This window comes from Amphibalanus amphitrite, unplaced genomic scaffold, assembly GCF_019059575.1.
Source record: "Amphibalanus amphitrite isolate SeventyFive unplaced genomic scaffold, NRLGWU_Aamphi_draft 000487F_arrow, whole genome shotgun sequence".
Lineage (NCBI taxonomy): Eukaryota > Metazoa > Arthropoda > Thecostraca > Balanomorpha > Balanidae > Amphibalanus > Amphibalanus amphitrite.
This window is the reverse complement of record NW_024881981.1, coordinates 170119-195029: the sequence shown is the minus strand read 5'-3', so window position 1 is coordinate 195029 and position 24911 is coordinate 170119. Positions and strand designations below refer to the sequence as shown.

General features: G+C 49.2%; 1 protein-coding gene across 8 annotated transcripts; it reads left to right on the top strand.

The window, feature by feature from the left end:
• Nucleotides 1–400: 400 nt before the first annotated feature.
• On the top strand, nt 401–24699 carry LOC122392462 (calcium-transporting ATPase type 2C member 1-like). 8 transcript variants are annotated; one of them, XM_043387324.1, is made up of 20 exons: nt 401–466; nt 3300–3405; nt 8114–8311; nt 10858–10947; nt 11313–11410; nt 15353–15461; nt 15791–15937; nt 16216–16427; nt 17616–17740; nt 18956–19146; nt 19392–19481; nt 20430–20738; nt 20931–21048; nt 21619–21767; nt 21993–22159; nt 22435–22620; nt 23071–23218; nt 23442–23537; nt 23689–23830; nt 24039–24699. In XM_043387324.1, exons 3-20 carry the CDS (start codon nt 8132–8134, stop codon nt 24176–24178), a joined length of 2697 nt encoding a protein of 898 aa, XP_043243259.1. In that variant the 5' UTR covers nt 401–466; nt 3300–3405; nt 8114–8131; the 3' UTR covers nt 24179–24699. The 8 variants fall into 8 exon arrangements, with proteins under 8 accessions (XP_043243259.1, XP_043243263.1, XP_043243262.1 ...); XM_043387328.1 differs by lacking the exon at nt 401–466 and adding an exon at nt 1232–1321; XM_043387327.1 differs by lacking the exon at nt 401–466 and adding an exon at nt 1316–1394.
• Nucleotides 24700–24911: the final 212 nt, after the last annotated feature.

The window sequence follows — 24911 nt, the reverse complement described above, 5'->3', positions numbered from 1 at the left end:
ACCTAACCTAACCTAACCTAACCTACCACGTTTCCAGGGGTTTGTGCGCTAGGGACGAAAAGGAGTATATCTTAGGTAAGGGTAAATGGAAAAATGTTAGGTTAAAGAGTTCTGGAATAGGCTCCAGGCCGGCCTTCGGCCGGCCTGGAGACAATTCCAGAACTCTTTAACCTAACATTTTTCCATTTACCCTTACCTAAGATATCCCCTATTTGTGGCCAAGGCCACATCATTGGTTCGCGTCGCTAGCAAACACGTTTCTCAATCACCTTCACCCGAAAACCCCGATTTCCCAGTGTCCCCTAGGAGGAAAATAGTCTATTATCGGCATATTGTATTTAGTAGTCGTATCCAATTACTTAAGGTTACATATCTGGCGCATCAGAGGCAAAACAGCGTCGCCATTTTGCGTCGTGGCAGTTGACGTAGCGTGCTGACGATAGGGTGGTTTCTTTATTATATTTCGGTAAATGTTGCGAATCAAAGTGTTTTGAAGCTGTTTTTTATGTAATTGACCAAGGAGAAACAGTGAAGCATCATCAAAATTGTGCTACCTCAATGTAAAAAACTGAAGTATCGCCGGGAGACGCGCTGACCAGGCCGGGCCAGACCCAGACCAGGGTTGCCAGACTTGGCGATATGTCGCCAATTTGGCGAATTTTGGAAGTCATTGGCGATAGAAGCACGGCGTTTGGCGATAGGCGATAAAACGTCAAATATTGGCGAATTTCCGAGTTCGCCTCCAAATAACCGAATATTATTTAAAAAAAAATAAACAAAACAAAGCGAAAAACATCGTTACGAAATATTTCGTAATCTGATTAATTTAACCTTCCGACGTTTCATATTAGGCACTAAAATATAAAATCTTCCTGATGAAAATATCTTCTGAACCACATCTCGCACGACCTTTGCTCAGGGGTGGAGATCTGTCAAAATGTCAGGGGGGGGGGGGTCCATGCCGGGCAGATGGAGGCGGGCTGGATGCAGTACCATTGACTTACATAGCAGTAATTCGTTTTCAGGGGGGGTCCTGCCCCCCCCCCCGAGATCCCCACCTCTGCCTTTGCTATTTTATTTGGCGCTGGTTAAGGTACGCTGTTATGTAGATGAATATGAGAAACGAGATAGGTTACACGAACGCCAACTTGCGCTGCTACGTATGCTTATACAGCGCATCCTATTTGGCGAATTTTGGCGAAATTCGAGGGGCGAATTTGGCGATAAGGACCATTCTGGATCTGGCAACCCTGGGCCAGACCAGAAGATAGATGACTAGATGTCCTCTAGACCAGAAATCGGAGCTGTGTCGCCCTGAGTCGTAAGTTGCGCAAAAGGAAAGAATACGTGTGTAGTCAGGCCGCCATGTTCGATATTCCATAGGCGGCGGAACGGTGAGGGCACCGGGGCACCATGCCCCCCTTTGATTTGGGCATTTTAACATTAGCCCTATGGGCGTTGCATGGAAAGAATGGGACCAAAAGTCGGCAGTGTCCCAGACTTTTGGTCCTGTTCCGCGGTGAAGGAAAAAGAAGGTGTTCCGCCGCTACTGCGATATTCGGTTTCTTCTAGGTATCTAGATCGGCCGACCCTCCAGGCCTCCAAACAAAATCCCAGACTGAGTATCTTTCTAATTATTTGTCTTCCCGACTTACCTGCAGAACAAATATTGAGCGATACATATCAGCGGCGTGGTGTTATCATTATCGTCTGACCGCAACACGGTAGAAAAGACTGAAAAAGATAATAACTTGAAAGAAATATATGTCCGAAGGAATCCAAAACCAAGACCTTGTCCAAAACTTGTCCAAAACTGTCTTGGTGAAACAATTAGTGACAACCAATCTATAGATGGCCTTGGTGACAACCCTAAAATACGGTCTTGGCTTGGCCTATCAGCTTTGGTGACACAAGTGAGATAAATGATTGTATTTAGTTGGTATTTAGGGCCTTCTTGAATGAAATGATTTATTGTTGTCTGCTAACATCAAGGCCTTGCTAACAACATGCTTATTCCGCAGCATGCAAGGCAGCATGTTTGTTTTTGTAGTTTGAACATTTTTTATTAAAGTTCAAAATATATTTAAAATTAGCAATTTCTGAACTCTATGCATTAATTTCCATTTTTGTATAATAGTTTTACCTACATTTAATCTAAAAAACAATTTTTTCTTTTAATGACGTCATTTGATAAAGCGTTTGTGAAACGGAAACCCTAAATATTTTATTCATCCTTGATAATATGATAGCTTGCGGCCAATGCGGTTGGGCTACGACAAAACGGAGCGGTGAGTAGGTAATATGCTATTTTGTGGAATAATTGCATTTTACCTTTGAAATTTTTATTGAAATGATACTCCTCAATTATGCATGTAACGGAAGTTAGCAGGGATTCAGCAGGGGTTCAGCAGGGATTCAGCAGGGATCGACGGCCCCTAAATACTTAGATTGATTGTTAGGCAATTTATTAGGATTTTGGCTTAAATATGCTAAAAAAGGTGAACATGTATGTGTACACGAAACGCTTCGACATCAGCAACTGACATGACTGACTCAAGATTATGCGGTTAAGCTACACTATCATTGATCGTCCAGGAAATTATGTGCGTAATCTGCAGTCCAGACCTGTGATTGCGAGACTCCCTTGACATCGGTGTTTGCGATTTTCCAGAATTTTCGTGTATTATTGTACGTTACGCAATAATAACAACCAATTGATGGTTTTGTAACAAACGCTTAAGCTTGCCATTTTCTATATTATTTAATCCATAAATAACTTGTTTTGTTAACTAAACATCAACACATGAAAATTAAAGAAACAATAATTAATTGTGTCACTTGGATTCATACTGTGCGCTACCGGCACCAAGTGCGTGAACAACTGTCTCATATGATATCACGCAATCTCGCAGATTCTGCAAAAACGTTTGTAGCTCTAAACTTTATATTGGTACGGAACATCCGGACTGTCCTGACTATCCGCCATTTCCTGTACTGAACGTCTGGGATTTCCTTGAATGAATCTTTGTGACCCCAGTGTAGCCGACCCTGTGTATTTCCTATCAGCTGAACTTCATGTGCGTACCGATTTTCTGCATAACCCGCAAAAGCTCAGATCACGCATGTAATTTCCCGGACGATCACGCATAGTGTAGCTTGGCTTTTAGGCTCTTGCTCAGGCTCCAGTGAACATCTTAATCTTTCTAACATTTCAAACGTCTTAAGCCAATTCATAGCAGTTTGCTTTGCTTTGTTTTATTGTACTCTCACATTTTGATTTGAATTTGTTATTGTTTTAGGTCATCTGAGAAAAGATTTCATGCAAATTGATTATTTGCCTGAAGATTGGTTTGCTTTTGAGCCTTGAGCCAAGGCTCATTTGATCTACCTACTTGAGTCCTTGAGGTAAGTGCCTTAAAGAGAAGTGTCCTTAGGCCTGTTTCACTGTGAATTGTGCTGGAGTATTATTCCATGACGCATGAGCAGAAGGCATCGTTGGGCAGAGCAGAGCAGAGCTTCTGAATGGAATTGTGATGTCATGGCAGAATATTGTGCAGCAGAATGGCCTGACAGATTTCTGTGATGGCGATTGCTTTGCTTCTCAATGTGGTGTACCAAGTGACTGAATTTGTTTCATCATAGACCTCTGGACGGTGTACAGAGGTCTATGGTTTCATGTATCTTCCTTGCTGGGATGTAATTGGAGATGCAATGGCATGAATTGGGGATTTGCCACCCCACAGTATGTTTGAGAAACACGAGTCAATAAGTGTGTTTAGTAGGTGCATTGCATTCTAGCAGTCTTTGTGTGAAATCATTTTGGATCAATAGTGATTGTCGTGCTATGCTGCTCAGTAGAATATTTTGTCAGTGTTTCACAAAATATTTTGCCATCCTAGGTCTGCGATGTGACCAGAGAGGTGTTGTCGCACCTGGTAGAACATTCTGCTGGGTGTGAAACAGGGCCCATAATAAATATGAATGAAATGAAGTGCTCATCAAGAGCTTAGTGCAGCACTTTCCTTTGCGCCTACAGGCCTTGTCTTGTTGGTTGATTAGTGTGTACTGTTCAGGCAACATTGTGACCTATCTTATTGTTGAGGCATCCCTTTGCCTAAAGTTTTTCTGTTCACATTGCTTATGCAGTGTGACTAGGTCAGGAGGTATTGGCCATAAAGGTAGCTAGGAAATCTTCCAGTAAGGTACCAACCTTACTTGATGAGAGCTCACTTGGGCACTGCCAATAGCCAATAATAGCCAATAATATAATAATAATAACCAATAGTCCAGCACCTATTGATAGCCAATAGGTACTGGGGCCTTGGTTCCAGCTACTTCTACTTGTTGCACTGTGAGATATTTCTGATACAGGGTGTAAAGTTCCAAGGAGTGCTTGTGAAGGGTTCCCACTTCCCACTGAGAAGACCATACATGAGGGCTGTTAGGGCCCGTGCAGCAATAGCATAGTTCAGATGCGCTCAGGTCAACGATACGTCATACGGAATGAATTCAATATGCTGAATCAAGGCATTTCGTCAAGGTAGCCTGCGCAGAGCTTTCCAGTGGCCCACCTGCCTTTCTACCTTACTATTGCAGATTGACTCAGCGGAATCGGCTCGATGGGCCCGTTTTAACATTACGCTCTATGGCGAATGACTATTTTCCAGTCGCTGGCAATTGAAAGTTGCGGCCGAAAAGTCGCGTCGCAAATGTTCGTATGACAAATGTACTTGCATAGATACCATGAATGACATGGTACTTAGTACAAAATTGCGTGGGTATTTAAATGTTCGTAGGTCATTAAGTACGTAGGGACAAGAGCACATATAATATATACATGTATGCAGAGTTGGCCTGCGCTACGCTACGTTACGCACTACGTTACGCTACGTTTGCTTTTTTGGCCAAAACTACGATACCGAATTACGATACGTTATATATTGCTACGTTACTGAATTACGGTATTTGTTAATTAACGCAGCAAATTGTTTTATCGTACTACGTTATGCAACATGTCATCATCCACTACCCAGTGGAAACGGTTAGTCTCTAGTAAGCCAAATACTGCGCACAATTGATCGCCCGCTTTGCAGCATCGTCGGTGCGGCGGTGCCTACGCGCTACTCGCTAGATGCCCTGGACTTCCGACAGGGAATTCCCAAGGCTATAGAACTCCGGAATTCCATGGGACTCACCTGTGGGAAATCCTCGGTGTCGGTCCGGCCGGAAGAAAGACTCAGTGGTATTCATATAGCAGGCGTCTCACATCCGTGTAAACGGCCGGAGGTCTGGTGACGATATGAGTAAACTGAAAAAAATATGTACCTTATACAAATACAGCTGACCTGTAATTGCTACGGAATCCATTTCGTAGTTCCTACGTTACTCTATTATTTTCCGTACTACGCTACCGAAACATCCCAATTACGCTACGAAACGGTACTGACAGCTACGGGTTACCGAAAACTTCAAAATAACGTAACGTAGGCCAACTCTGCATGTATGATAGGTCGTTAGGTTTTAGGACAATGCAATGCAATACAATAGTTCATTTTATGCCAGGCCAGGTCAGGCTAGGCTGGGTTCTTTCGCGGCACGAACTTTTGTCATCATAGGGACGATTGACGAGACCGATGCGGCCAGGTGCCAGTTTCACCGCTAGGTGGCAGTGCCCGTTACACGGTGTCGCCTGAAGACGGCGCTGACGGTCAGTGCCAATTCGTTCTCCCTGACCCGTGACATGCTGCGTTGTTCGCAATGAGAGCTTATCCTGCGCCCGGTCATCACTTTCATGCTTAACGACACCACCTTCAACGACGCGGCTTAGGGGTTCGTTGTATATCCCCTGAGTTGCCGTTTGCGAAAAAGAGGTGGCGCCACACATTATGGCATAGGGCACTTGAACAGGCCCGGGGCGGTTGGCTAAGTCGCTACTAGCAGTGCATGTCACATTGATATGCCTAATTTTGCACTAATGAAACTAATATTCAGGTGGTTGCTATGCCTGTCGACCTCTCTAGCACCTATTTCTTCCATACACTGCTCGACACATACCGATGCATCACTCTCCAATCACCAATGCATTAATGTGACGCATAGTGAGCGGATAGACCAGCTTATTCAGACGAGCCATTGTTGATGGGCCATTTGGAAAGGGTCGCAACTCGCAGCTTCTGCGGTCTGTCATTCAGACTCGGTTTGAACTACCTATGGCGAGATCGGCTCAGGACTCTGATCGACTCAGGCGTTACCCCCGAGCACCTTGCACCGACCTTTGTTGGGTTATCGGAGGTGAATGGAGAGGTCGAGTTGTCACCGGACCGGGCGCACTAGAAGGTCAGGTAACCCGGCTCCAGCGGAGGCAGACTGTCGTGTCGGAGACCCCCACAGTCACTGGAGGCGGGCCACTTAGAAAGTGCCGGCTGTTGCAGTGGTATAACAGGAGAGACATCGTTATGCCTCTTCTAGCTTTTCATCGCAACAGCTCGCAGTGCTCTCAGGAGCAAAAGTATCTCTGGAACGTCCGAGATTTACGAAGCTGGGAGAAGGCCTGACCGAACGAAACGTAGGAAACATGCGAAAAGACCGACCGGTTTTTTTTTCTATGAACTCGAATACGTATCCTCTCGCTAGAGGTATGCTAGGATGTCCTCTTATCTCAGAAATTTGTTTTGCTTTCATATATTTAACATTCTCAGCTCTCACAAAAATCAGATGATGGACTAGCGAGGATTGAACAGGCTCACAAAGTTACCACCGCCGATTTAATGTTTAAAACCCGAACTGAGATTTAAACTATTTGGTTCAGGAGTTTATGAACTACGAGAGCTGGGAATGTCACTTTACTTTACTTCTCATAAGTTCTTACCCTGGCCTGACCGACCGGTTTCCACTCAGAATAGCCGTGGCTCGCAGCGGTGGGTGGCAGCCCCGCGCCCTTGGGATCGCCCCTTGTTGAGCAAGAGCTTCGTGAAAAAACCGTGTCGTCGACGCAGCGCCTTGGTGCCCAATTTAAATCTCAGGTCAACTGAGGACCTCTGAGGACAGGTCAAAGGTCCAAAAGTAGGGATCCGATTTTTGGTAAATAACTTCGTCAAAAATGATCACATCAGCCACGTCGAATGCTACACTTTTCGGGATATTTCAGCTGGGACTGCGTACGTAGGTAACAAACAAACAAGGACGACAGTGTGTGACGTCACTTTGGCGGTGCGTAGCTTTGCCTTTCGGCCGCCGCCTCTGAACTGTTTGACCTGGGCCCTGTTTCACAAAACGACGCTACAGCACGCTGGCGGCATCATGGTACTGGATTTCTATGGAAACATCAACAAACTCGGGCGCTCTCCCATGTTAGAGCGTCTGACTGTGTTGATGTTTCCATGGAAACTCAACACCACGATACGCATAGCGCACTGTAGCGCCGTGCCGTAAAGCAGGGCCCTGCAGGCGAGAGCAGAAACACCACTGCGCCAAACAAACACGGATAAACACAGAGGCTCTTTGCTGACAGAGAATGTTTGAAGTTTTGTATGTAAGCATAGATAGGTATATATGTGGCTGTATTACTAGCTTTGAAAGCTTTGCCTTAAAAGCTGAAGTAGGTAAGTCTCATGAATTATGGCAAATGGTAAGGTAAATGGTGATAAAAAAGGAAGTCTTGTGTTATGATTGATAGGTATATACACAATACATTATTTTGCCTTTTAAGTGCGAGGTGATGACATCTTAAAATAACTCAAGCTTGCAACTTGTTTTTCTCAACTCAGCATAGATTTGTATACTTTGTGCAATGCGCATGCCTTGTACTGAGCATCACCATAACATTGCGTGTCAGGCATGCCTACCCAAGTTTTGGTATAGCGTTCCCGTCGACCCAGATCTGGTCTCACGTCGTTCCGGAGGCGCAGTGAGCGGCCGGCGGTGCTGTCGGGGGGCAGTTATCGGTGCGTTGGCCAGTGATCTTTGTCCGGGTCCGCTGGGCCAGTGCGGCGGCGCGCGCCGTGTCGTGCCGCGCCGCCAGTGTGTGAGTGTCGCCGGCCGGCCGCGCTCTGCCCCCTCCCCGGCGCCGCTCGTGCTGACCGCGCCCGGGCCGCGCCCCGCCATGTGGCTGCAGCAGCTGGACGCCGACATCATGTGGATGCGCACCGCCGAGGCGGCCGCGCTCACACACGAGGCGGTGGCCGAGCGGCTGCGCGTCGACCCGCAGCACGGCCTCAGCTGGGCAGAGGCCGGCGTCCGACAAAAGGTCTACGGCACCAACAGCTTCGAGGTCAAAGACGCCGACCCGCTCTGGAAAAAGTACCTCGAACAGGTGAGGAGCTCTAGGCTTTGGATGGTCTAAGATGTAATGCTTGCGGGCGGTACTGATTTAAATTTGGGGAAAACATTGGTTCAGTCACTTTTCTGTTGTTGTTTACTTTCTTGAACTGACTCGATTTCGGCAGAAAGGTATTTTTCGAGAAATTGGTTTCCTTTGAATGGTCATTTAGCAGTACATACTACATACCTATTGTTCTGCCATTTCGTTTTTTTTTAAACCTTTTTTCCGAATTGGATTCTGACAAAGATCTTGCAGTACGGCCGAACCTTGACGCCTTTTATATTTAACGATTTACGTCTGCGATGTCATTCCTTTATCAACATTTGCGACTGATACCGATTGATCCCAGTGTTTGTCATCCGCCCGCACTGGGAGTGTTCTGTGTTTATCGTTCTCGAGATAATTCCTCCTTTCATAGATATGCATGCCTATCGGATAAACGAAGCTAAAAAAGCAAACCGTGGGTAGAAGAACACAAAGGCTGAGGCGGCAGTGACAATGAGACGATAGCCCAAGAAACATCGATGTTTTAGGGATCAACGTAACATACGGTTTTATTACGATAAGTAGATTGAATGATACTCGGACCGCTGAAGGTGATAATTGGGCATGCAAGTCGTCAAAGATGGAAAATATTTTTTAAAAGCGATTTTAACAGATAAGACAACTTTTACTTGAAACCTCATTGCAACCCCCTCCCTCCATTGAGCAATGAGCATGCATCGCATAGTGCAACGTAAATTCACGGACAGGTGCTTTCCAAACTAGCAAAAGAGAGAAACTATAACAAATTGACGAACAGATCTTTACAACTGTTTTGGACGACCAGCGTTGATACAGAGGACACAATCAATTACGCATCGCTGGATACGTTTCAACCTTTCATTTAGCTTATGATGTCTTTTCTGGCCCGGCTGACACAAGCATGTTGGGGGGAGGGGAGGGGGCGGTGCCGGTGCACCGAGTACGCGCTGTTTGCTCGGATGGTGGGTCCGAGGGTCCACACAAGATGCAGAGCATGCATACTGCCCCGAAGTCGTCTATGTACACGAATTTATAAAAGGGAGGGGATAAGGAAGTCGTATATTGTCGTTTAGCCCTCGCCATACCTAATGGTTTTCTGCATACGGCCGAGGGGTGGGGGTTGGTAGTGGTACGACCCCCGGCGTTTCGCCCCCTAATAGAGCTAGAGCCTCGCGGAAAAAGAGCGTGTTCTCCGTTACGAGAAGCAGCGATTGGTGCCCTATTTTAAGAGCTCAGATCAACCGGTGGCCTCTGAGATCAGGTCAAGTGGCTCAAGTCACGGGTTCGGTTTTTGGTCAATAACTTCGCAAAAATTGGCCGTTGAGCCGCAATTCTGGCCTCATCATGTTCGCCTAGCTCAGGCGCGTCGAATGGTACCTATACTTTTTGTTTGGGTGAGGTCAACTTACGGTGTTGACCTCGGGTCAAGGTCAGGTCAGGGCCCCTCAGGCTACGAAGCTGGTCAAAGGAGATCATGCCGCATATCATTCGATTTGGCAGGTCTGCCCGAGTCCATAGGTGGCTTTCCCGACTCTCTAGCTCAATTTAATCGGGAGTTTTTTGGCGAAAACCCCCTATGACCCTATTGACGTCATAAATGGCGTCACGCAAGGTCAAAAATGCAAAAGTGAAGCATCAGACCTTGCAAGACATGAAATCACGACTCCATGAACTTAGATAGTTTTAGATCATTCCAGGCGCCAAAATGACACTTTTCATATTTCCCCATTGACTTATGATAGTGAGATCACGTGACCGACCTGACCTCGTGTGATATTTAGGAAAAATTGGAAATATACAAATTGTGAGATCTCTGGAGGATACTAGATCCTTTAAGTTTCATCTCCCTGTGAAAGTTCCTCCGGCACTGCGGCGTTGCGATGTTGCGACATCTCAGGACCGTGCAGAGGTTCACTTATGACGTCAAAGGTCAGTGACCTGACCTGACCCGAAAATGCGGTCAGTGTCAAAAGATCCGGCTTGAATCAAAGGTCAGGTATGCCAAGTTTCAGCTCTCTAGCGCCGAGCTATTCCGAGCTATCGCGAATATAAACTGGGCGCCCCCCCCCCCCCTTCTCGGCCGGCGAGGGATGAATCGTCCCAAACGATGGTTAATTCGTTCCATTTTTGCGTCCCTTAGATTTTTATGCATACGTACCACGTGACTGTTATGGCGTTTACTACATTTATTATCGTATTTATATAAACCACTAGAAATTGTGCTGTCTTGTAGACCGTTTTGTTGTGAGCAGGAAAGATACTACTCGTATTTCTAATTCTGCCAGCATTTGATCAGGAAAACTTGAAAATGCTGAAAGATGAGACATGCTTTGATGGTAAAGCCGTAGCGTACTAATGCTCACGATTCCCAGTGCTGGTTTGTAACTGAGGCTCCATCCCCACTGCTTGTCTCCTTTTGGGGGAAGCGGGGACAGCAGCGCTATATTTCTTATAGTAGTTACACATACTCTGGACTTGTGCTTACCCTGTGCCCTGTGTGTTGCGCCCCTCAGTTTCAGAATCCGCTGATCCTGCTACTTTTGGCATCAGCACTCGTCAGCGTGCTAATGCAACAGTTCGACGACGCCTTCAGCATTGCAGCGGTGAGCGACCCTTGTACCGGTCAGATATTTTTTCCCTCTGGCCGCGGGGAACCTGGATGGTGGGCCCCACTGTTCGCAGGGCGGGAGGGGGGGGGGGCATTTTGTGTGCCGATCAGCTGGGCGGGGGCCCCTCTGTCAACGTTACGGTGTTTTTTATGTTCCGGTCAGATAGGAGATCCATTTGTGCAGCGGATGGTGTGCACATGTTCATTTGTGCACAGATCCATATCTGTGTGCAGCGGATGAAGTTATTTTACCCACATTACCGGTCATTGATAAGCAAGCACGTTTAGAAAATGTGCCGCTATGATTTGAGATAAATTATGTCGATGTGCTTAACCTGAGTTTTTTTTTTCACTTTCCAGGCCATATCAATCGTAGTAACGGTTGCCTTTATACAAGAATATAGGTCAGAAAAATCATTAGAAGAATTGAAGAAATTGGTGCCTCCTGTGTGCCATTGGTAAGTTTTTAAACATCTACCCCGGATTTGGTGTCTTCCGGACGACGAAGATTCTGCGTCGTCCGGCCAATGGCGTTCGAGGTCAGCGGGGGCTTGGCTGTGGTTATCGAACGGGATTGGCCGGACGGCATAGAATGTTCTTCGTCCGAGGAGACTGCGAACGCGCCCCTAGTACCCTAAAACACCATCGCCGTTCTTATGGTCGGCGCCAACCACATAGTTTGGGAGATGAAGCTCTTTCTTTTCGGATGGTTTTTACTAAATATGTCATCGGATTTGAAGCAACAAATTTTAGTTCATTAGCATGGTAGCCTCTAAAATAGGTATCGATGCGATTTCTTCACACGGATTTTAATGCTTCTGAAAAACTGGCCGAAAGCCTAGGAAGTTAAACGCAATAAACTAATACCGTCACCCGCCAGTTTAATGACCAAACATTTCTAGGGAAAGAATAGCACTATCCCATACAGCATCTTAATTAAGCGTCGACATATTATCAAGTTTTCTTCCTAATCGGTCGGGTTGTGTTCACTTTCCATCTCCTACTTTGCACACTGAGGTCTCGTGTTACTGATACTAATCCAGATCACGTCATCGGGCTCACAACCTGCACAGGTAGGACCCACATGGCCTTCCTGAGTGGGCGTGAGCCCTCTATGACCAGCAAGGTCTTCTTCAGATAAGCGCGGTCCTTATCTGCATAATGTACTTGACCGCTGGCCCTGATTTAAGCTGGGTATGTGATCAATGATAGAGCCCGCACTTGGCGCACCTTGTACACCTGGCTTCTGGTTCGCCACGAGGGTATCTAAATATGCAGTTATTGGGAAAAGGTGTCCCAGCTGGGGCTGGGGGTGGTTATTTCCCCGCTGGCCTCTTGCCTTGTGGCATCGGCCATGAGCTATGATTCAGTGCTGCTTCAAATTAAAGGAATATGATTATGTTGGCATTTAACGTACTGAAATATTTTTGTTTTTGTTTTATGGCCATTTAAGATTAATAACATTTTTTCCGTATGATTTTTTTTTTTCGATTCAAAAGATTCGATACACATATGAATCACGTAAGCGTGCTATGACCAATGATCATGTATGGATAACATAAACATTTAGGGTGGCACTTAGCAATAGGGTGAATTTTATGTTATCCGATGTTTAGGCGTGCGGGTAGTTTTCTGGTTCCATTCCCGTAAAAAATAATGTGTGCAAAATTATTTTGAAAAATATTGATATTTAGGGGTCGCGAATTGAGGTCAAAGTTGGCAGTTTTGGGGAAAAAATCAACTTTTTGGAAACTACTTTAAACCTATTTGGAATGACATATCTGGTCATTAAGCGTCATATCCGACGTATTTTGACCTTTATTTGCATAACAATTGCTTATCCCATCACTTCCGGTCGATCGTAGCCAGTCCAGGTCAGGCCAAGACAGGTCTGATCTGGGCTGTTTTACCCATGTCAGGCCTGTTTTTGGTCTACGACCGGTGCCTTCTCTCAGTGGAGGTCATATCCTCTTATTAGTGTGAGGAGTAACCGGTCTCTCCTGTTCCAAAGGGAGGACGAGCCCCACGGTTCTATCGGTTCTTGAATCTTGAGACATGCTCATTTTCTGTCAAAGAGAATGTGAAGAAACTGGAGTCATCCTATCGCCGGCGGGGGAAAGCAGAGGCGAGAGTGGGCATTGAGCTGCACTGGTTTATTGTGCTTTCGGGATGTTCTTCCGTGGGCGCTTCTTCCGACTCTAGTGCCAGTGCCAGCAACAGACTTACCCGACCGTTGCGGCGCGCACACGGAGGGAACGTCTTTGACGATGGCGACCATGAGAGAGAAACGTCGACTCACACTCCCAAGCGCATGCGGGCGAGCGGACGTCCCCAACAGTGAACTGGCCTCGACCGGGCCAAACTGCCCAACCGTAATGTGTGAAGAACACGTGAACCTAGGTTATCAACTGCGGCACGGAACTTCTGATACGGCTCCGGCTGAACCGCGAATCCTGAACCGCGAGAGAATGAGCGTCGACCGACTCTAGGTCCTGGTGATGGGGAGGGGGGATTAGGGTGGCCAAGCTCCTCGCCGTTCCCAAACTCCCCTCCATCCAAGCACAGGAGGCCATGCTCACAGCGATGGGGGACTAGGAACTGGAGAAGCGGAACTGCGGCCTTTTGCTTCGACGCCACGACGGCAACAGCATGCTGGTGAACGGTACTTTAGCCCTTATCGAGCAGAAGCTGGATTGGCCCGTCCTCCAGCTGGCCTGCCGGCACCACGTGTAAGAGCTGGTCCTAGAGAAGGCCTTCTCCACCTGCCGGAGAATCTCGGGCGGCCTCTACATCCGGCTGTTCAAAGGCGGGTGGGAGTTCATGCTTCATTGACAGGATCACACCGGTGGCGTTCGCCGTCGACGACGTTCCGGAGTGGGACAAGCTGCTGGTCAGCTTCCATCGCTTCCATCGCTGGACTATGCCTAGCTCCGGGAAGACTACCGAAAACTTCTGGAGCTCTGCGTAACTGCTCTCGGTGGAGTTCCAAGCACGGCATCCGTTTCTCCGCCTCAGAGTACTCCACTGAGTTAGGTGGATGGCAAAGACCATCCGTACCGTGGATGCCTTCCTCTTCAGGGAGCGGCTCCGGCTGACGGCGGACGAGGCCCAGGTCATCAGACGCTGTGCGCTGTTCGTTGTCTGCAAGTTCGCCGCCGCCGCCGCCGCCGCCTGGTCTGGGACTCTACTGCCACTCCGCCGGCTCTGGACCTGACCTTCGTGAACTCGTTCTGCACCTACCCCGACAAGGAGCTCAGCTCCTTGTCGGGGTAGGTGCAGAACGAGTTCACGGAGCTGTCGAAGGCGACAGTCCCGGTCTTCGGCCGTCACCTGTAGTAACTGAGTGATCGGCTGGTGACTGGAGCTTTTAGACCCCGACCCTCGGGCTCAATCAAGACATGGTGCGGGCAATAGACTTGTAGGAGAGGGGACCCGCCTCATAAGTCCTTAGTGGACACTATGAACGCCGCTCTCGCGATCGAGACGTTGGCGAGCTTCCTCACACCATCGTTCAAAAAGCTCTCAAGGATACACGACCTGGACGCGGGGCTCATCATCAATGACCAAGGCCACTGGGAGGACAGCAGCTACCAAACCGCAGCTCGTGTAGTCCGGGAGCTGCGGGTGGTGAATGATTTCACCAGGCGCGGTATGGCGCTGATGTAGGACTGGCACTCATGGAAGACAAAGATTAGCGCCAGTTCTTCCTCCATGTCGTTGAAAAGATCACAGAAAACGCTAACCTGACACCCGAATATCGACTGCAATTGCTAACCAGGCTACACACAAAGTGATCTGGGTGCCCGTTGCCCATGATAACCCTCCCTCCAATGAGGCGCCAATAATCTACTAAAGAGGAGGAACTGGAGTAGTGGAGTACATAGACCAGCGTTCTGGCATGGCCGAAGCTGCATGGAATATCAATAAACAATATGAAAATGACAAAGAAATGCCTTATTATCATCCGATTACAGCGTAATAGGAAACTCAGAAGCGATTTAAATGATATTTAGATATGCTACCAAAATCTCAATTTTGACCTTGATTCGCGACCTCTAAACATCAATATTTTCCCATAAAAATTTGTCTCCCTTATTTTTTACGGGAATGGAACCGGAAAGCCACCCGCACGCATTAAAAATCAAAAATTGATTTTTAAGTGCCACCCTAATAAACATGGTTTGTGAAATTGCTAGGGGACTGTCCGCCTCTTGCGTCCTGTCTTTTCCATGGCAGCGCGCTCATAATCCATAATATCGTAGTTCATATTTCAATGCTCAATAGGTACAACATTAATTGATACTGAGGCCCGAGCGCCACCCTCTTGTGTATCCGCGCCCGGCGGTATTATTTCGACAGTGTTAGCCGATATATCTAACCGGGCTGCGTCTGTGTCGCAGTCAGCGGTCGGGGCAGACGACGAGTTTTCTGGCCGAGGAGCTGGTGCCCGGGGATGTGGTGCACTTCAGTGTCGGTGACCGGGTGCCGGCAGACATCCGACTGGTGCAGGTCAGTCAGCTGCGACACGGGCAGGGGGACGACGTGGTGGCGTAGTCCACCACAGTCCACCACAAGCTGTGGGAAGGACGAGATGCTGACACCACGATGGATTAGTATAATATTGTGGGCATTGCTGCCAACTACTGAATCACTGACACCAGCTTGGTATGGACCGAAATCAGTTATTTGATTTGCTTTGTTGATGGCTTTGCGTTAGCTCAACATCAAATTTGATCGAATGTAAATTCTCTGCATTTGTTTAACTTTGCCTGCATTTGCCAGCATATCCGAGTAACATGACCTTGCCGACTGTTGACCCGACCGTGTGACCTTGGCAGGGCGTTGACCTGGAGGTCGACGAGAGCAGTTTTACCGGCGAGGCGAAGCCGGCTCGGAAAGATGCCAGCGTGTTGTGTGAGAGCAACGTCACCTCGAAACCCAACTGTCTCTACATGGGTACCCTGGTGCGGTACGGCAATGGAAAGGTAGGCGGCAGTTCACACATAAACTCCAAACCCCGCTTCCCTTATATTGTGTGTGTGTGGGGGGGGGGGGGGGGTCGGTACCTGGAACGTTCGGCAGCTCACAGGGCTGGCTCAGCATTGAAGCCAATGACCTAGGCTCATAATTGAAGCAGAACATATGGAGCAGGGTATTTAGGCTGTTCTCGCGAGGCTGTTTGCGTCTAAGGAGCACTGAGCAGTCGGGCCAGTTGTATGTGTCATACGATTGCTGATGTGTGGGGCTTTCTGTTGTCCACCAGGGTATCGTGGTGTCCACGGGCATCCGCTCCGAGTTCGGTGAGGTCTTCAAGATGATGGAGACCGAGGAGTCTCCCAAAACGCCCCTCCAGAAGAGCATGGACGACCTGGGCAAGCAGCTGTCGGCCTACAGCTTCGGCATCATCGGCGTCATCATGCTGGTCGGCTGGCTACAGGGCAAGCCGCTCCTGGAGATGTTCAACATCGGCGTCAGGTGAGCTGTCTGAAGGGAATCCAGGATGATTTTAATGTCAATCCATTGTATTTAGGGCTGGAGTGACGGCCATCGTAGCTAGCGGTAGGCTGACTCGCGCTTTATATACAAAAGGTAATTTTTATCGCTTTAGATGATTATGAGCTATATTTCCTCTAGCCGGTCTGGACGTGTATCTTTAGCCTGGTGGATAAGGCGTCCGTCTATTAGATTACTTTCGTAACTGCGAGTTTGCAGCTGGGGGAAGCATTTAGTTTTTCACCATGCTCTACCCGGGACGACCCTATCTGTCTCCGTCAACCAGTGGCGCGCGTAATTTTCGGTTAGAGTTACTATTCAACTAGTCAGCTAGACGCGAAGGACAAGTTCTGGTAATGGTCCCATTGTGTCATTGGCAACAAGTCGTGCTGGGAGTATATCCGGGTCCAGAGCCACTCACTGAACGATTCGTACGTTTCGCATCATGTTTGCCAAAATACGATGGAAAAATAATGCAATACAGGCGAAACGTGGACCGTCCATGTTGCAGCGTTTAATCGTAATGTTGCAGGGCCGTATCGCCCGCTATCTGTCGGTGGACGGATCAGAGTCCACGGGGGCGGTGGAGCCGGGGTGTGACCGCACGGTCCGAGCGGCCCGAGTGACCCTGACGGCACACTTGAGTGCCGCTTAGATCAGCAGTACGGACTGCAGTATCCCTGCGTCCAATGTAGCCGTGTCGGAAAAGTTGTCAATATCGCCCCGGGTGCAGATAATATCAATGTGGCACACTTGAGCTACCGATAGTGACCGTCTTTACCCTCGATATACATAGAAGTAAACGAGTCAGATATATCGTTCGTGTCTCTCCCCCCCCCCCGATGGTAAATCAGAAGGCGTGGGGTTAGGGGGGGGGGGGTGCGATCGCCAATGCTGCCCAATGTCTGCCAAGTGTCCATAGAGGGTTAACATCCTATATCTGTTACAAATATCGAAACATTCCAGCGTATCGTGTTGTATCGCGTATTTATAATTTAAAATACATACTGATGACAATATGCGATGACTGTCTAATTTTTAAGCAGCGCTGCCACTTTCTTGTTTTCACTTGCGACTGGTATACCATTATGCTGAGCTCCGTTTGCTCATATGTTAATTCCCATGTTTCACCAATCTGCGCTCGTCCCTCCTGTGTTTCCTGGCCGGCAGTCTGGCGGTGGCCGCCATTCCCGAGGGCCTGCCCATCGTCGTCACAGTCACACTGGCGCTCGGAGTGATGCGTATGGCCAACCGGAAGGCGATCGTCAAGAAACTGCCGACCGTCGAGACACTGGGTGAGTGGTCGGTATTCCCGATAACCCTCGCCGGCCGAGGGGGGGGGGCGGGTGCCGCCCCCCCCCCCATAGGGTTTTTTCGCGATAGCTCCGAACACGCTGGCGATAGAAAGCTGAAACTTGGCATACCTGACCTTTGATCCAAGCCGCATCTTTTGACACCAACCGCATTTTTGGGTCAGGTCAGGTCACTGACCTATGACGTCATAAGTGAACCTCTGCACGGTCTTCAGATGTCGCAACTTCGCAACGCCCTCACTGCCAGAGGAGATGTCACAGGGAAATGAAACTTGCAGGATCTAGTATCCATTATGAGTCCCACAACTTGTATATCTCGGATTTTTTCTAAAGGTCATATGAGGTCAGGTCATTTTCGTGACCTCACCATTATAAGTCAATGGGGAAAAATGAAAACTGCTATTCTGGCGCCGGGGACGATCTCCAACTATCTCAAGCACACAGAATCGTGATTTGATGCACTCCTTGCAAGGTAAGATGCGTCACTTTTGCAATGTTGACCTTGCGTGACGTCATTTATGACGTCATCAAGGTCATTTTTGTTTTTCGTCAATAACTCTTGATCAAATTGAGCTAGCGAGTCGAAAAAGCCACCAATGGACTCAGGAAGGCCTGCCGAATCGAATGATATGCGACATGACCTCTTCCGACCAACTTCGTGACCTTGGGGTGCTGACCTGACCTTGACCTGAGGTCAACACCCCAAGTTGACCTGACCCGGACAAAAAGTATATCATTCGACGCGCCTGGACGAGGCGAACACGATGCTGCCAAAATCGGCGCTCTGCGGCCATTTTTTGCGAAGTTATTCACCAAAAACTGAACCGTACCTTGGGGCACTTGACCTGACCTCAGAGGTCACCGGTTGACCTAGGACCTTAAAATCGGGTACCAATCTCTGCGTCTCGTAACGGCGCACACGCTCGTTTTTTCCGCGACGCGCTAGCTCCACCAGGGGCGAAACGGCGAGGGGGGGGTCGTACCCGCCCCCCCCCCCCCTCGGCCGGCGCGTATGTAGAAAACCAATAGGTCCGGCGAGGGATAAACCATCAGACTCCGAGGCAATAAGAGGATCAGTCAGAGAATGACCCTGCTGAAGACCCGAGAGAAGACTGACAATGAACCTGTGTCTGAGTCATTCAATGTTATGAAGCTACCATTACATTTTTTAATTAACCCATGTTATCGATGCGCCAGGCTGCGTGAACGTGGTATGCTGCGACAAGACGGGCACGCTGACGACCAACGAGATGACGGTGACGTCGATCGTCACGGCCGAGGGCTACCAGTGTGACGTGACGGGCGTGGGCTACAGCGCGCACGGCGAGATCCGGCCCGTCACAGAGAACATGGAGCAGTGCAAGTACTCGCTCTACGGACTGTTCGAGGTCAGCCCCGCGCGACAGTTTCAGTGCAGTCGTGGATGCCGTGTCTTTACATGCGATTAGTTATAGCACAGGTCATATCATGCTCTGATGTGCTGCACCCTACCTCATGGGGCACGGTCATCATGATGGATTTCGCTTCACGCTTATCTTACCCCTATCGATTGTAAACCCTCACGTATTTCCCCACTCTTCGTATGAAACGTGCACTGAAGCCAATAACTTAATCTGCTCCTGCTCCCCGCCAGGTGGCTCTGCTGTGCAACAACGCCGACTTTACGGGCGACACGCTGAAGGGAACGCCAACAGAGGGCGCGCTCCTGGTGGCCGCCAAAAAGGTGTGTGCAACCGACTCGTCCTCTAAGGACCTGCGCATCACTACTATGAACGTCAAACCGCTTGAGACCCCACTTTTTTGTGATAATTTTTAAATGCGTCAACTTTCGTTGACAATATTCTGGCTATGTATGTTTCAGAACCTGCCGAAACTTTTATTACAAAGGTATTTTGACGCCAAACGATTATGGAAGGTACTTCTCATTCACTCGTAATGCTAAGGTCAATTCAGGCCCGGGCAGAGGCTTGCGCTCGGCCACACTCGAGCCCCGCCACCAGCGCCATCTGCTCTAAATGCCATCTACCAGCGCCCGCTACCGCTACCAGCTACCGACCACCATCAAGCCTGAATGGAGCGAGGGACACGAGTGACCGGTCGCCGGGCAAGGAGCGCCGGAGGGGTAGGGCGGAGCTTAGCGCTGACGTCATTACGTGGCTCCGCCCCATGAGCGCGTAGCCTCTACCCAAACAGCAGATTCGTTCCGTGAAATTTAACATTACGCGTGAATGAGAAGTACCTTTCATAATCGTTTGGCGTCAAAATACCTTAGTAATAAAAGTTTCGGCAGGTTCTGAAACACACATTGCCAGAATATTGTCAACGAGAGTTGACGCATTTTAAAATAATCGCAAAAAAGTGGGGTCTCAAGCGGTTTGACGTCTATAGTAGTCGTTTGGATATGCAAAATAGTCTTGGAGCTTGGGTTTGTTTTTTCAATAGAAAAGCAATTTTTACGAAGTGTTTTTAACTATTGAAGGTTACTGTAGACAGCGAATCGTTAGAAGGCCGGTCAGGGTTACATTTTTATGCGTTAACGAAATTTGTCCGCTTCCGGACAAGTCAACTACCTTCCCATTACGATTCAGTCTTAGAGCAGCCTGACTTATTTCGACAATGAAGTACCTGTCATTTCTGATGTCGCTCCAACGGCCGCCGCTGTCCGTTCCAGTTCGGCCTGCACGACCTGCGCCAGACGTCTCAGCGTCTGGCCGAGGTGCCGTTCCGCTCCGAGACCAAGGTCATGATGGTGAAGGCTACCAAGCCGGGCGAGTCCACCGAGCTGTGGTACTGCAAAGGCGCCCTGGAGAACCTGCTGCCGCGCTGCTCGGCCTACTCGGTCCACGGACGGCCCGAGCCGCTGACGCCGTCTCGAATGGAGAAAATCAAGGCCGAGTCGTACGAAATGGGCCGGCGCGGCCTGCGCGTGCTGGCACTTGCGCGGGGACGCGAGCAGGATAACCTGGAGCTGGTCGGCATGGTGAGTGCCAGCACGATGGTGATTCAAGACAATACTGCATAATGTTTTTTTTTTTTAACTTTCGAATTTCGCTTGCCGCTGATCGTCAAGTGGCTCCTGGCCCTCCATGTCTGTTAGATCTAATGCTTTCTATGAAATACCTTGTTGTGAGGTGACTGATGACTGACCAGCGCTGACCTTGTGACATCCCAGGTCGGTATCATGGACCCGCCTCGGCCGGGCGTGCGAGACCAGGTACTCATGCTACAGATGTCCGGAGCCCGGGTCAAGATGCTCACAGGAGACGCGCGCGAGACGGCCTGTGCCATCGGTGAGACGTCCAATATGTATATTGTTACTTCCCTTAACCTTCTGAACATGCAGTATCATCTGTTGTCAACCGTACTATGCGATCCTACTACTCAAGGGCGTAAACTGGTGACATCCCATGTACAGCCCTCAGCAGACTGCGTGGGCGTATTCTTTTGTTTTCGACAAAACCGATAATAGCTCAAAGGCTATGCTATCAGTCGGTCGGAACTCACTGCAAATAGATGCGCCATGCTCTACTCCTTCGGATGGGCTTATCACTAAGCAAAGTATACGCCTTGTCTGGCAGCAAAATGCAAAAGTTTGTTTTTGGGGCAAATATAAACTTTTGGGTTTTGTTGCCAAACTTGATGGAAAATGAACACGATGATAATGCCAATCTAAGGTGCGGAGTCTCGCGCGTCTTGCTGTTAAGATTTTTGAGTGACCGATAGCATAATATCCGCGTTATTCTCGGTTTTGTCGAAAAAAAAGAATACCACGCAGTTTGCAGAGGGCTGTACCTGCTCATTCGCTTGCACAAAGTGCATGCTAAATTGTGTCGCCCGCTGACCATTGTTGACGTGGGCAGGCGTACAGCTGGGCCTGCCGGTGACGTCCAACTCGGTGATCAGCGGCGACGAGATGGACAGGTGGAACGACCACCTGCTGGAGGAGATGATCGACAACATCACCATCTTCTACCGCATGGCGCCCAAACACAAAGTCAAAATCATCAAGGTACGAAGGGCGAATGATTCAGCCAGTCGACGAGTTGCATTGCCACCATCGTAAATGATAATAACGTGGATGAGGAGCGGATAACTCGACAGCTGCATAGACATGTCTTTATGCCTTTTTTCATGATAATTATTTCGTTTGGTGGCCGGCCCAGTGTGTCCGATTCTTTTTCTATTGATCTTGGCGCCGCCATATTCTAAAGATGCACCGTGTTTCTGTATATAGGCGCTGCAGGCCAAGCACTACATCGTGGCAATGACCGGTGACGGTGTAAACGACGGCGTGGCTCTGAAGAAGGCCGATATCGGTATCGCCATGGGCAAAGTCGGTACAGATGTCAGCAAAGAGGCGGCCGACATGATCTTGGTCGATGACGACTTTACCACCATCATGTGAGTGGGCTGCAGCTAGAAGCTGGGTGTGAGGGTTTCCTACCAAGCTGAAATTGGTGCACACAGGTAACCAGGAACTTTGGTGCAAGGCGCACAACGCAGAACTAAAGGCGTTTCGCAGTCTCGAGTGGTCGCAGTTGGCGGTGATCCTTCCGCTTATTAATCGATAAGAGTTGAATGATAGTAGTTTATTAGAGCTGAACGGCGCTAATTAAATTCTGGAGCCTCCCCTAGATGTGTGGTGCCTCAATAATGACGAATATTTACGTTTTCAGGAGCGCCATCGAGGAAGGCAAGGGCATTTTCTACAACATCGGCAACTTTGTGAAGTTTCAGCTGTCGACCAGCATCGCGGCGCTGTCGCTGATCGCCCTGTCCACACTGCTGGGCATCCCGAACCCGCTGAACGCCATGCAGATTCTGTGGATCAACATCATCATGGATGGCCCGCCCGCTCAGAGGTGAGGCCGGCTATAGATATTAGATAGTGCGTAAAAACTTACAGTGGGAAGCACATGTCTTCTTCTTCGTCGATGGCGACTGCAGCTCTTTCCCAGTCGTCTTTCCCACATTAAACCAGAATCCTACTAGGCACTTCTCTCCGACACATCGCGTGACGGAGCCGTTAAATGTTTAGTCTTAGCTTCTTTCTCATCGGTACTCTGAAAATCACTGCCTTGATTAATGTCGCATTCAGTAACTTCCCTAGAGTCCCAATATTTTACTTGCTTGTATCCAGACCGGACTCGTTCCCTTCTATAGTCTGGGCTTTGAGCTGTGTAACTGGAACTTGCTAACCGATGTATGGTCTGACCCATCCCCCGCAGTCTGGGCGTGGAGCCGGTGGATCGGAACGTGCTAACCGCTGTATGGTCTCACCCCCCCCCCCCTCTCCCCCGCTCCTCCCACAGTCTGGGCGTGGAGCCGGTGGACAGGGACGTTTTGAAGCAGCCGCCGCGCGACGTCCGGCAGTCGATGATCACGCGGTCGCTGCTGCTGAACGTGCTGCTCTCGGCGTCCGTCATCATCTGCGGCACGCTCTGGGTGTTCCAGAGGGAGGTGAGAGACCGGGGGCGGCTGCTAGTTACTCCAGCGGCTGTTGGAGCTCCAGCTCCAGCAGTCAGTGGAAGGCGGTTGGGGATATTTGCCTTTGACATTGGGTGATCTCGAAACGCGTTGTAGGGGAGATGCACAACTCAGCTGTCGTGCTCTTCGTTTATGCAACTTGTCGGTTTTTCGTCAAACTCTCCCAGCTCGTTGCTGACACTTCCTTCTTTCCCAGATGAGTGACAACATCATCACGCCACGGGATACCACCATGACGTTCACCTGTTTCGTGTTGTTCGACATGTTCAACGCGCTCAGCTGCCGCTCTCAGGTAAGACACGCGTGTTTCCGCTGTCAGCGCTTTCCCCGGTGACTCTATCGCTAACAGTCTCGACTGTTCCTGTCGTTCGCTAGTTGTAGCCTTTGTATCCGTCATCTCATTCCCTGCCTCTGACACACCCGTGTCTGTCTCGCGTCCGCAGGTGAAGTCGGTGTTCACCATCGGCCTGCTTTCGAACAAGTTCTTTTTGCTGGCGGTGGGCGGTTCGCTGGTTGGTCAGCTGTTTGTTATTTACTTCCCGCCGCTGCAGCGTGTGTTCCAGACCGAGGCCCTCTACCTGTCGGGTAAGTGATGGGGAATTGTTTAAGTGGGGGGAGGTGGGAGCGGTTAGTAGGGAAGGGGTTGCAGTGTTTAGAAGGGAATATTATGTAGGAGCCATACAGGGGTCATTCTATACTCTCATGCAACTACAATTACTCAATAACACCGAATCGTTCGCCTCAGAGCCCAAACCACTACCATCACATAACGCGGACGCGTTCATTGCTGCAGATCTGGTGTACCTGCTGGCCATCACGTCCAGCGTGTTCGTCGTCTCCGAGGTGAAGAAGTACCTGGAGCGCAGCGGGCGCAACAGCCGACCGGCCAAGTCTCACGCCAAGAGCGGCTTCAACCGCACAGATATGGTGTAGCGTCACTCATGACAGTCCTCTCGGACTAAACTCTAGTTATCCTTATATACGGCAGCCAACACAGAAGCTCGCCGAAACAGTGTGATGAGACTTACGAGGCACTTTGACGGCCGAATATACTGCAGTGCAACTATAGCGGCAATTATGTGGGTGTGTCTGGTTCGGGCTGGGGGTGGTTAAACCCGTCCGGTGACGCGGAATCTGACAGGGAGCGGGTTAATGTGTGATGTGTCCATGTGTCTGTGAGTGTGCGGCTGTTTTGGCCCGGTCAGGGTAGCCCGCAGTGCGGAGGGCTCAGGACCGCGCGGCGGGCTGTGTTCACTTCTTGCCACCGGCCCAGTGGCATGTCCTAGCTGGGCGACAACTAGCATTCAACGGGCTTTACGGGCGGTTTTAGGTTGTCGATGTGTTGTCGTTCCTTTAGGGATTATGTGGTGCGATTGGTGACGGCGACCGAACAATGTCGCTTTTGAACTGTATGTACATGATTGGTCAATATAATATTATACTCAGACATGCAATCAGCAGTTTGCGGCGATGATGCTCCATTATCATATTTGTGTCTTCATTTTTTTTTACGTGATTTCGAGACAGGTTCACGTCGAAGATTCTAAACAAGGATACTAAGGCCACCTCTCGATAGCGACGAAATCTCACGTAAATCACAAATTGGAAAAAAGCGGAGCCAAGATGCTCTCGGCGCAACCTATGCACCTACCTGACACACCACGAG

Bases quoted from the DNA above. Each gene is read 5' to 3' on its own strand.
- LOC122392462 (XM_043387324.1), top strand. From the start codon at position 8,132: ATGTGGATGCGCACCGCCGAGGCGGCCGCGCTCACACACGAGGCGGTG. The intron at 15,462-15,790 runs GTCAGTCAGCTG...TGACCTTGGCAG, and splicing joins CAGACATCCGACTGGTGCAG to GGCGTTGACCTGGAGGTCGA. The intron at 20,739-20,930 runs GTGAGTGCCAGC...GTGACATCCCAG, and splicing joins ACCTGGAGCTGGTCGGCATG to GTCGGTATCATGGACCCGCC.